At 45.8% G+C, this 11,554-nt stretch overlaps 1 protein-coding gene across 4 annotated transcripts in view; it reads left to right on the top strand.

Moving 5' to 3' along the window:
* The window catches only part of CNNM1 (cyclin and CBS domain divalent metal cation transport mediator 1), a 65,875-nt gene that overhangs the window by 48,497 nt on the left and 5,824 nt on the right, over positions 1 to 11,554 (top strand). For 3 of the 4 annotated variants that reach the window (XR_010661549.1, XM_065923071.1, XM_065923072.1), the window contains exons 7-9: positions 1,431 to 1,594; positions 10,829 to 10,985; positions 11,190 to 11,339. Coding sequence is in view for 3 of the 4 variants with exons in the window: in XM_065923071.1 (XP_065779143.1) it covers positions 1,431 to 1,594; positions 10,829 to 10,985; positions 11,190 to 11,339 (471 nt within the window). In the remaining variant the exon portion in view is untranslated. Of the gene's footprint in view, positions 1 to 1,430; positions 1,595 to 10,828; positions 10,986 to 11,189; positions 11,340 to 11,554 lie in introns of those variants that run through there. The other variant, XM_065923073.1, reaches the window with a different exon arrangement.

An 11,554-nucleotide genomic window follows, 5' to 3' on the forward strand; every position in this document is an offset into this window, starting at 1 on the left:
ACCGTCAGACCTCTGGAAGTCACTCCAAAGAGATGCTAATCATTTTGATTGATGGCAGCATTATCTTAAGAAACAGAATTAAATTCCTAAGGTTCTTCCCTGAAGGAAGAGGAGCCTAATCTCTAAACAATCAGGCTCTTCATTGGCGCCCCTGAACTGACTGTATTAGGAGAGGCTGCAGCTTCCCACTTCTCTTTCTTGGGAAGAAATGCAGAGTGGTGTCAGAGGGATGCAGAGCAGTGGAAAGGGCTTTGCAGTCTCACTCAGGGTTATTCTGTGGTGGAGATAATGCTAGGGTCACCTTAGGAACCTCTCTTCTGTTGATCCTGGGAGGGCAGTTCCCAGTCCATTTTGAAATCAAGTGATACGGTCATAATTGTACTTTCCCAAGAAGTTGTTCTTGAAAATGGAAAAAGAGACTGACTCGGAATATTCAGGAGGCCTTTGACGGAAGGTCTGGAGCATTATTCCAGCCTCCAGCCTGTGAGCCTAGAGACAGCCCTGCCTGAGATCCCCCCGGAGGGGTCCCCACTTTGGCCTTCCCCAGCTCCACCTCCTCTCTGTGGGGTGAGTAGTTCACAGAGCCAAAGGGATGTATACCACCCAGAGCTGTGCTTTTCCTTCTAGACCATATTTCAGATACAGGAATCCTGAATTTTCCACCCAGACGGCTCTAGGAGACCAGGCCGGGAAGCCCTAGGGCAGGGCAGGGTCTCCCCTACAGCCTATTTTCTGGCACAAAAATCTAAGGAGCCTGACCTGGCCTACTAGGTTGTTAAGACGGTATATTTGTCAAGGAGAAGTATAGAGCATATTTTAACAGTTTATTGATGTGATTTAAATATCTGTCCATATGGTTTGTGGGCCTCTGCTGGTCCCTGCCTGCCAGTTATGGAGCAGGCCTGACATTCCCTCTGAAATGCCTCACCACAGTGAGGGCTGGTTATCTGTGCTTGCCAGGTGGTTTTTAGGGCAAACCTAAGGCTTCAGCCTTTCTGAAAGAAGGTTTGTGAATGGAGTTTATATAAAACAACTCACTTTGGTTAATAAAGGGTCTCATGGTCTGGGGTAGCCACCCACATTCCCAGCAGGGTCCTCATCTCTTGCCCTTCCTTACCCCTGAACCAAGAAAGGCAGTGGACCACCCAGCTCCCCACTGGTAGAGGTCATGGGGAGGGAAGGAGCCTGAGCTAAGTGGAGCCCAGAGGTCTGAATTTGTTACTCATAAATGGAGCAGCAGGGCATTTCCTGGGCTCTGAGGGGAGAGGTGAGGGCCCCGAGTTGCCATAACCTAAATGTCCTGTGGGACCTCAGTAAACAACACCCCTTCCTCTCTCTCCCTCTTTTTATTCCCCCTACTGCCTCTCCACCCCACCCTCCTTGCCTTTCACCCGCCCCCCCCCCCCAATCTCCTCTCTCATCATCTGCAGTAAACCGGTCCCCTTCCCGCTGCAGTGGGTTGAACCGCTCGGAGTCTCCGAACCGTGAGCGCAGCGACTTTGGGGGAAGCAACACCCAGCTATGCAGCAGCAGCAACAACCTCTACACGCCCGACTACTCGGTCCACATCCTCAGCGACGTGCAGTTCGTGAAGGTAACTCTGCAGAGGGCTTTCCCCTCACCCCACCCTGCAGCCTTCTGATCCCTGTTCCAAGAGAATACGACATGAACACCATACCTCGGCTTTCCAAAGGCCCTGGTTTCAGTCAGTTGTGTTTTTTTTTTTCCAGTCAGTTTTATTCTGTTCATTATTTGTCACTATTATCGTTCCTTTGTTCATTTGAACCCTGGTTGTTCATGACTGTCTCCCCATTTTTCATGTGGAGAAACTGAGGCAAGAAGGGATAGGGAATTAGCTTGCCTGAGAGAAGTTGCCAGCAGGACTGTTTCCTTTAATTGCCCCATCATTGACACAAGGTTGATTTGGTTTATTCAAGATAAATTTGCAGGTGATTAATAAACCAAGCATATAGTAGAGTATCCCTGGAGAAGGAAATGGCAACCCACTCCAGTATTCCTGTCTATGAAATCCCATGGACAGAGGAGCCTGGCAGGCTATAGTCCATAGGGTCACAAAAGAGTTGGACACGACTTAGGAACTAAACAACAACAACAATATAGTAGTATATAGTGTATAGTGATTTCTAGGTGCCTCCATGCATGCTCAGTGGTGTTCGATTCTTTGTGACCCCACAGACTCTAGTCCACCAGACTCTTCTTTCTGTGGGGATTCCCAGGCAAGAATACTGGGGTGGGTTGCCATTTCCTCCTCCAGGGGGTCTTCCTGACCCAGGGATTGAACCCGCATCTCCTGGGTCTTCTGCATTGGCAGGCAGATTCTTTACCACTGAGCCACCTGGGAATCCCAGCTATGATCTTACATATGTATAAGGTTTCACATATTATTATCTAGAAATCTAAAACACAATGCAGCCTGTTATGTTAGCTGAAAATCTTTGTAGTAATTATCATACCACCTTGCCCTGTCACTGAGCTATTTGAAGAGAATCACTTTGCAAGTATGAGAGAGGCAGCAATGCTTATCACCTTGTAATTAAGGAAAGTTGTTTCTTCATACCCCTCACTGAGTTTAATATTAGGCAAACATATACTAAGATTTCCTCCTTTCTCTTGCTTTGATAGGTTTTATTTTTTTTTATTTTTTTTTTTTTTTTTAATATTATTTTATTAGTTGGAGGCCAATCACTTTACAACATTTCAGTGGGTTTTGTCATACATTGACATGAATCAGCCATATAGTTACATGTATTCCCCATCCCGATCCCCCCTCCCACCTCCCTCCCCACCCGACTCCTCAGGGTCCTCCCAGTGCACCAGGCCCGAGCACCTGACTCATGTATCCCACCTGGGCTGGTGGTCCGTTTCACCATAGATAATATACATGCTGTTCTTTCAAAACATCCCACCCTCACGTTCTCCCCCAGAGTTCAAAAGTCTGTTCTGTATTTCTGTGTCTCTTTTTCTGTTTTGCATATAGGGTTATCGCCACCATCTATCTAAATTCCGTATATATGTGTTAGTATACTGTAATGTTCTTTATCTTTCTGACTTACTTCACTCTGTATAATGGGCTCCAGTTTCATCCATCTCATTAGAACTGATTCAAATGAATTCTTTTTAACGGCTGAGTAATATTCCATGGTGTATATGTACCACAGCTTCCTTATCCATTCATCTGCTGATGGGCATCTAGGTTGCTTCCATGTCCTGGCTATTATAAACAGTGCTGCGATGAACATTGGGGTGCACGTGTCTCTTTCAGATCTGGATAGGTTTTATTTTGTTGGTTTTGTTTGCTAGCATTCCGCAAATCATTGCTCACTTGGCCTGAGATCAGAGGGGAACCCATTTACCTGAGTCCAACTAAACACCCAACATGCTTACTTGGTGACTGTCGTTCTGGTTGCAGGCCGGATGATGGTGTGCTGAATCACAAAGGTGGGAGAAGGTCCTTTCCTTCTGTTCAGAACACTCACCCTGATAATTTGAGGGCAGTGTGTGCTGACTGGCTTTCTGTGTTCCATGACTCTGTAGACACCCTGAACTAGAATACACATCATTGATAAAAGCAACCGTGGAGAGTTACCAGAGGAGGGGCCGTACCTCTGGAGTGGGCTGGGGTAATGACTGTTGGTAGCGTGCTCTGTGCTATGCACTTGATAAGTCCTTGATCTGAATTATCCACTTAGTCCCACAACCACCTTAAGAGGTAGGTACTCTGTCATCCCCATTTTATAGAAGAAATGGGAGCTTGAGGGGGCTTCCCAGGTGGTTTTAGTGGTAAAGAACTCACCTACCAATGCAGGAGACATAAGAGATGCTGGTTGGATCCCTGGGTCAGGACGATCCCCTGGAGATGGAAATGGCAACTCACTCCAGTATTCTTGCCTGGGAAATTCTGCAGATAGAGGAGCCACGCAGGCTACAGTCCATGGGGTCACAAAGAGTCAGAGACAACTGAAGTGACTCAGCATACATACACGTGGGAGTTTGAGGAGTATAAGTTCTCATAGCTGGGAAGTGGCAGAACCAAGCTGCATGCTGCAAGATTAAGTCTCTCTGTCTCCAGAGTCCAACCCCTCAAGTCACTGGGCTTTGAGAGAGTTCAGGGAAATCAGAGCTGATAGAGCCAAGGGAAAGTGCTTTAGTAACAAATCCAACAATATGCACGGTATGTATGATTGTGGACACTTTAACTAGTCTATCGTGATAATGAGGTTGAACCTCAGAAAACAACAGCCCACTATTCTCCTCCCTCTTGCCTCCAGCCCTGAAGCCCTGTCATTGTAGACCGTCTTCAGAAGTGGGGTAGGAAAAAGTGGGAGGAGAGAAATTCTGGTGTGCTAACTGAGTGGTTGATAGTACTGGGCACGTGGTTTGTGGGAAAAGAAATTGAAGGTCATGATATGAGTCAGTGGCTCAACAGGTATCTACTGACTACTTGCTCGTGCTCAGCACTATCTAGGCATCAACGAGATACTGTGGTCAACAAGACTGCAAGTTCCTGCTTTTCTAGAGCTTCCAGGCTCATAGGAGGAGAAAGGTGATAAATAAATAACCACATCAGTAACCTAGGTTATTTAGGAGAGTGATGAAGGCTCTGAAGGAAATAGATCATGCGATAAACAGTGCCTCGGCAGAGTTGGCAAGGAGGCTGCTTTAGAAATGGTTATTAGAGCAGGCTGAGAAAAGGAAATTTTCTCTTGGGACCTGGAAGGGACTGTGGAGAGAATGTTCAAAATAGAAATGATAGAGGCAGGAAAGAGTTTTGTGGTCTGAGGATATTTGGCCTGGCGCATTATGTGCAGACAGAGGCTGACGTGAGTTGGGAATAGAGTGTGGGTAGCAGTGTTACCTGGCATCTTTAGGCCAGAGCACAGGGTCTGGATTCTGTTTTAAGTGCATTGGGAATTTTTGTTAAGTTCGTTTCTCAGGGCTTTCCACTTGCCTTAGTCTATTTTAGCTGTTATAACAATTACCATAGACTGGGCAACTCAGACCGCATTTATTTCTCACAGTTCTTGGAAGCTGGATCTCCAAGTTCAAGGTGCTGGTCAATCCAGGTGGCATCTGGTGAGAGTCCAGTTCATGGTTTGAAAATGGCTGTCTTCTCTGTGTATCCTCATGTGGTGGGAAGGAGCAGGGAGATGGGGAGACAGAGGAAGCAGGCTTCCTTCTTATAAGGGCACCAATCGCATTCATGAGGGCTCCCTGCTCATGACCTAACTACCTCCATGGCTCTAACTCCTAATGCCATCACCTTGGAAGTTAGAATTTCAGCATATGAGTTTTGGAGGAACACAAACATCCAGTCCATAACACCATTTATATCGTAAGTCGAGAAAATCCATATGAGACTTTGGAGAGAAAAGTGAAGGAGATTTTGAGGCGTCATGTTTAATGAGCAACTGTGATAAGCCCAGAGTTTTCTGAAACATCTCTGGCAGTGCACAGCTTGGAGAGCACTTTTAGGAGATGGATTTGGCTATTCCTCAAAGTGGAATGTGTTAGGATGAATACCCAACACTAAGTTTGTATGGATTTTCCTAAAATTTACAATTGATCTCACATATCTCATGTATCCACTCCTAAAAACAAATGGAACATTCTATAAATAACAAGGAACATAAAAGGAAAGTCCCTTTCCTGACAGTGAGCCAGTGGCGTGCTGAGAACTCCAAATCCGAGGTCAATTCTCAGGTACAGGTGTCAGTCATCCTTTATCTCAGGCCAGAGGGCCTTGCTGTGACTGGGGCAGTGGGGCATCACTGCACATGGTCCTTTTGTCTCCCTAGATATTTTGAAATTGAGAAAGCTACGTGTCAGAAGTAGAAGTTTAGGGAAGGCTAGAAACCTAGTAAAGTATTATTCAGAAATCTCTTTCAACTTTGATTCAAGTCACTTAAAAACTTCAGTTCCAACGGGTTGTTCTACAGAAGGGAACATTGTAAGTTCAAGCTCATGTTTAACCTAAGGGTTTGATTTTTCTGTTTTGTTTTTTAATATAAGATGACATTTTTCTCCTAACTGAATGGACTTTTAGGGCCATGTTCAGGTTGCTCTTTTACTCACCTCCTCAAACCCACCTTTTTTTTTTTTTGATATGAAGAGTTTTTGAGAAAGCTCAGGGGTGATTTCACTGTCCTAAGCCCCTATGACTGGCTGCAGAGGCTTTTCCTGTCCAACAGACTAAGTTCTAGAACTGTTCATTAAGTTCAGGAGTAATTTGAGTTCAATATAAAATTAGAAAGAAAGGTATATCCAATATCCAGTGAGTATCTGGGAAAGGTATTAAAGCCATGATTGTGTCTGTGTTTGTTTTTGTTTGTGTGTGTGTGTGTGTGCGTGCTCAGTCGCTTCAGTCATGTCCGACTCTTTGTGACCCTATGGACTGTAGCCCACCAGGCTTCTCTGACCATGGGATTATCCAAGCAAGAATATTGGAGTGGGTTGCCATGCCATCCTCCAGGAGATCGACCCAACCCAGGGATCGAACCCTCGTCTCCTAAGTCTCCTGCAGTGCAAGCAGATTTTTTACCACTGAGCCACCGGGGAAGCCCCAAAGCCATGATTAATAGGAGTTAATAAGTTACAAAGGTACCAAAGAATCTTTAGGAATTCTTTAATGTATTCAACAAATATTAATATCATCTTTAAATTAAGAATATTTGACAGATGTTGTATAGCCTGAATTGTGTAACCATGGCCAAGATGCCCCATCACCATCTGGAGGCAGAATCTCTAAATTGCAAAATTGTGTTTTGAGGGATGAATTTCTGTTGCTGTTTAGTCGCTAAGTTGTGTCCAACTCTTCTGCGACTCCACAGACTAGAGCCTGCCAGGCTCTACTGTCTATGGGATTTCCCAAGCAAGAATACTGGAGTGGGTTGCCATTTGCATCTCCAGGGGATCTTCCTGACCCAGGATTAAACCCTCATCTCGAGCACTGGCAGGTGGATACCTTACCAAGGAGCTACCAGGGAAGCCCTTGAGGGATGAGTAAACCACCCGAGGGTTGAAAATGTAAGCAGAACATCATAAGAGAATTGGAAACATCACTCTGGCTGAAAGGTGAACTTCTGGATACATTGACTGCTAAGTCAAAAGGTCCCAAAGTATACCCTTAACTCCTGTTAGTTTCAAGATCAACTGATCTCCATTTCTTTTGTGATTTAGAGGACACTTGAGTTCTTAACTGGCTAGAGTAAAAGACAACTTGAACTCAAGCTATTGCTAAGAAATGGTAGCTACAGTAGTGAAGAAAGAATAAGAACATGGTGTCCTTCGAACAGTGGTTTCATTCACTTGGTGCCAGTCAGTATTTGGTAAGCAGTTAACAATGGTTCTAGGCTTCATGAGCTGTACTCAACAAATATAATTGGGGAAAAGAACCATAAGTCAAATGACAGTGACCAATGCAGGGTAGTTTCTAATTGATTATGAAATCATATGACACTTTATTTTAAGCACTGTATTGGCTGGAGAATGCACTGGACCTTTAAGAATTAGGAAAGACTAAAAGGCAAGTGAAGGCAAGGCCAAAAGGGAGAAGGAAGGAAGGGGTATGGAAGGCGAGTGAATATGGTGCACTCAAGGAATGTAAAAGAGGGACTGAGCCGGACCAGTGATTCTGTGCTGGCAAGCAGGGGGACACTGTGGCCATGCAAGGCTGGATTGTCAAAACTGGGCAGAGCTATTTAGTTGATCTGCTGGACCGTCAGTGTCTGATACAGAATTCAGTGGCCATATGTGGCTGTTGAGCATATGAAATGTGGTTCATCCAAACTGAGGTTTGCTAGAATGTAAAATACATATTGGATTCCAAAGACTTGATACAAAGAAGAATGTAAGGATTCCTCATTAATTATTTTATATTGGTGACACATTGAAGTGAAGCTATTTTGGATATGTTAAGTTAAATGAAATATATAAAATTAATTTCACCTGTTTGCTTTTACTTTTTTAAAAACTTGACAACTAGAGAATTTTAAATTACCTATGTGGGGAGTTCCCTAGTGGTCCAGTGGTTAAGATTCTGTGCTTCCAATGCAGGGGGCATAATTTCAATTATTGGTAAGGCAACTTAGATCCCACATGCTGCTTGGCCAAAAAAAAATTTTACCTATGTGATCTCACATTATATTTTTCTTGGATAGTACTGTGCTAGGTAGAAGAGGCTTCACAGGTGAACAGGAGGAGGGAACTGACAAAAAGTGATGCTTGAATCTAGAAATGCAGCTGGGGAGATTTCCTGAATACATTTGACTAGTGCCTTCTGAAATTTCTTTTAAAGTGACACTTTGATGCAGATGGTAAAAAAGCCACCTGCGATTCGGGAGACCTGGGTTCGATCCCTGGGTTGGGAGATCCCCTGAAGAAGGGAACAGCTACCCAGTCCAGTATTCTGGCCTGGAGAATTCCATAGACAGAAGAGCCTGGCAGGCAACAGTCCATGGAGTCGCAAAGAGTCAGACACGTCTGAGCAACTTTCGTTTTCATTGACATCATATTTGTTTGTGACTTCTCTAACTTAAAAGAGGAAGCATTGTGAAAGCAAGGCTGTGAGTTCCCTAGAGCAGGTAACCAAGGCATTGCCCAATGCCTTTGTCTTGAATAGGTAGTGTGTTTCACACCATATTTTTTAGGCGAAGAATCATTTGGTCTTTAACTAAAAGTGAAAAAGTGAAAGTGTTAGTCATTCAGTCATGTCCAACTCTTTGGGACCCCATGGACTATATGTAGCCCGCCAGGCTCCTCTGCCCATGGAATTCTCCAGGCAAGAATACTAGAGTTGGCAGCCATTCCCTTCTCCAGATCTTCCTGACCCAGAGATTGATCCAGGTCTCCTGCATTGCAGGCAGATTCTTTACCATCTGAGTCACCAGGGAACTAAACTGGAAGCCAAATCTAAACTAACTGTTAAAAGAACCCAAATAGAATAATATCAAGTGCTTTGTTGGGCTTACCAAGAGTCATTTAGGACATTTTCCTGTCATTTAAGCCAGGAGAACCTTCAAGACTCCCAAGAAAGCTTCATTTTTAGAAACCCATGGTAACATTAGAAGACTGAGTTTTGATAATAACTTTGGCTCAGACCATGTGTCCTACGTCTCTTCAGTCATCTGATGCCTGCTGCTGCTGCTGTCGCTTCAGTCGTATCCGACTCTGTGCGACCCCATAGATGGCAGCCCACCAGGCTCCCCCGTCCCTGGGATTCTCCAGGCAAGAACACTAGAGTGGGTTGCCATTTCCTTCTCCAATGCATGAAAGGGAAAAGCAAAAGTGAAGTCGCTCAGTCGTGTCCGACTCTTAGCAACCCCATGGACTGCAGCCTACCAGGCTCCTCCATCCATGGGATTTTCCAGGCAAGAGTACTGGAGTGGGTTGCCATTGCCTTCTCCCATCTGATGCCTATGGACCCCCAAAACAACATAGCAGTTTTGGAGGGACCTCCCCTAAAGTTTTGTGAAAGGCAGCCTAATGCAGCCAGGTGCGTTTACAATGTACAGAGGTGAGCTCAGATGCTTCCCCCTGGACAGCAAAAGTAAAGGCCCTTTAAACTGAAATGCCCAGATTGCAAGGGCAGATCCTGCCCATTATCAGACCCTGGAGTTTCTCCTCAGATAACTTAGAGTTCTACAATCCCACCTCGCCTTCCATCTCCTGGCCCCTGAAAATGAATAGCACTTTCCCAAGTAGAATGTACATCTCAGGGCTGGAACTCTGAAGGCTTGCTAACTGTCAAACCTTAGGCAAATCCCCAACCTTTCTGAACTTCATTTACTTTTTTGTAAAATGGGCATCACAGGACCTCTCATGCTTACCCCTTTGCAGCCATGGTGCCCAAAGGAGATAATGCATTCCTGAGTGCTCTGTGAGTCATAATGCACTGAATGGATGGAAGATTTTATTTTCATATTCCAATGTCTGTCTGCCAAAGCAAACTCTTCTGCATAACATTAGCACTAGAGCCTTCACCAATGTCTGAAAATCGAATCATCAGTTCCATTTCTTTAGTATATTTGTAGCACTTCCAATAATATATAGGATTTCCAAAAATAAATAACCCAATGATGTTTTAAATAAAAAGTTGAGATTACAAGCCAAATTTCGTGCAAATACTATCAGGAATGAGTTTGTTACTGCAAATAAATAGGTTTGTGAGCTTCCTGTCATAAAAGGAAAAAAAGGAAACCTAGTGGATATTTGAGTCCTCATTCAATATAAGGAAGTATATAATGCATCTACAGAAAGGAGCTTCTTCCTGGCACTACTTTCTTGAAGGATTTATCAAATGGATTCCTATATGATTATGGAACGCATTAGAAAAAACAGCAGTAATAAATTGACTTCATCTATGGTTTTGCCAAAGTTTATGTTCTTCATATGGAGGTTTTTTATTTCAGCCTCTACACAAGTTGGGGATCTTGTTCTTGCTGAGTCCTCATTGACTGCCCTTTAGGAAGAGGGCACTTGGCAACAACATAAGCCTGTGTTTTAAACCTCTCCATGGGCAACCGCCTGCTAACTGAAGGGCCTTCCATCCTCTCCTGGGTCTCAGGAGAAGGTTCCTCCAGGGATAAGAGACCAGAGCCAATAAAAATGAACAGAACGCTGGTGGCAAAGGGGTTCCCTCTTTGCCCCTTAACTGCTGGGCCCCAGAACATGGATCCCAGGCCACCAAGGCCAGAGGTTCCAAAGCACCTTAGCGGGGGTGCTTCTAGCTCAGGAAGGTGAGCCAGGTCCAGGGAGGGCTCTGCCCAACTTCTCCTGAACCTCGACCCAGCTCTGTGCCTCCATCTTCCAGATCACACGGCAGCAGTACCAGAACGCACTCACCGCCTGCCACATGGAGAGCTCACCCCAGTCCCCCGACATGGAGGCCTCCACGACCCGGGGCACACCCCAGACTCCCAAAGATGACCCTGCTGCCACCCTCCTGAGCCACCGGAGCAGCCTGCCGTGTAAGCGGGTTGGGAGGTGATGAACTAGGCCTCTGTGGGGTGGGGAAGGCCCTTCTCCCTCCTCGGCCCCGCCTCCCTCCTCGGCCCCGCCTCCCTCCTCGGCCCCGCCTCCCTCCTCGGCCCCGCCCAGAGCTGCAGTCTCTTCTCAGGGGGCCCCAGGTCTCCTCCAGAGCAGGGAGGTGACACGCTTACTGTCCTCCCCAGGCAGCCGCTCAGATGGGCTGAGAAGCCCCGGCGAGGTCGTGTATCTGCGGATGGAGGAGATGGCCTACACCCGGGAGGAAATGACCGACTTTGAGGAGCAGAACACGCAACAGCTCTCGCTGTCTCCTGCCGCTGTGCCCGCTAGAGCAGGTATGGGAGGGAAACTGAGTCCCGTGGAAGTAAAGGGGGAATGGGTCAAGGCCATTGGGTCCTGGTATGGCCCCAGGTGAGCCAGGTGCGGGAAGTCTGGGACCATAGCCCCCACGTAAAACTCCCCACCTCCTTATGCTACCAGGGAAGGAACACTAAGGCTTACTGTGCACCTCCCAGGCATCAGATCCACGGTAGTTTATTCTCAGAACATT

Source organism: Muntiacus reevesi, chromosome 2 (assembly GCF_963930625.1).
Source record: "Muntiacus reevesi chromosome 2, mMunRee1.1, whole genome shotgun sequence".
Lineage (NCBI taxonomy): Eukaryota > Metazoa > Chordata > Mammalia > Artiodactyla > Cervidae > Muntiacus > Muntiacus reevesi.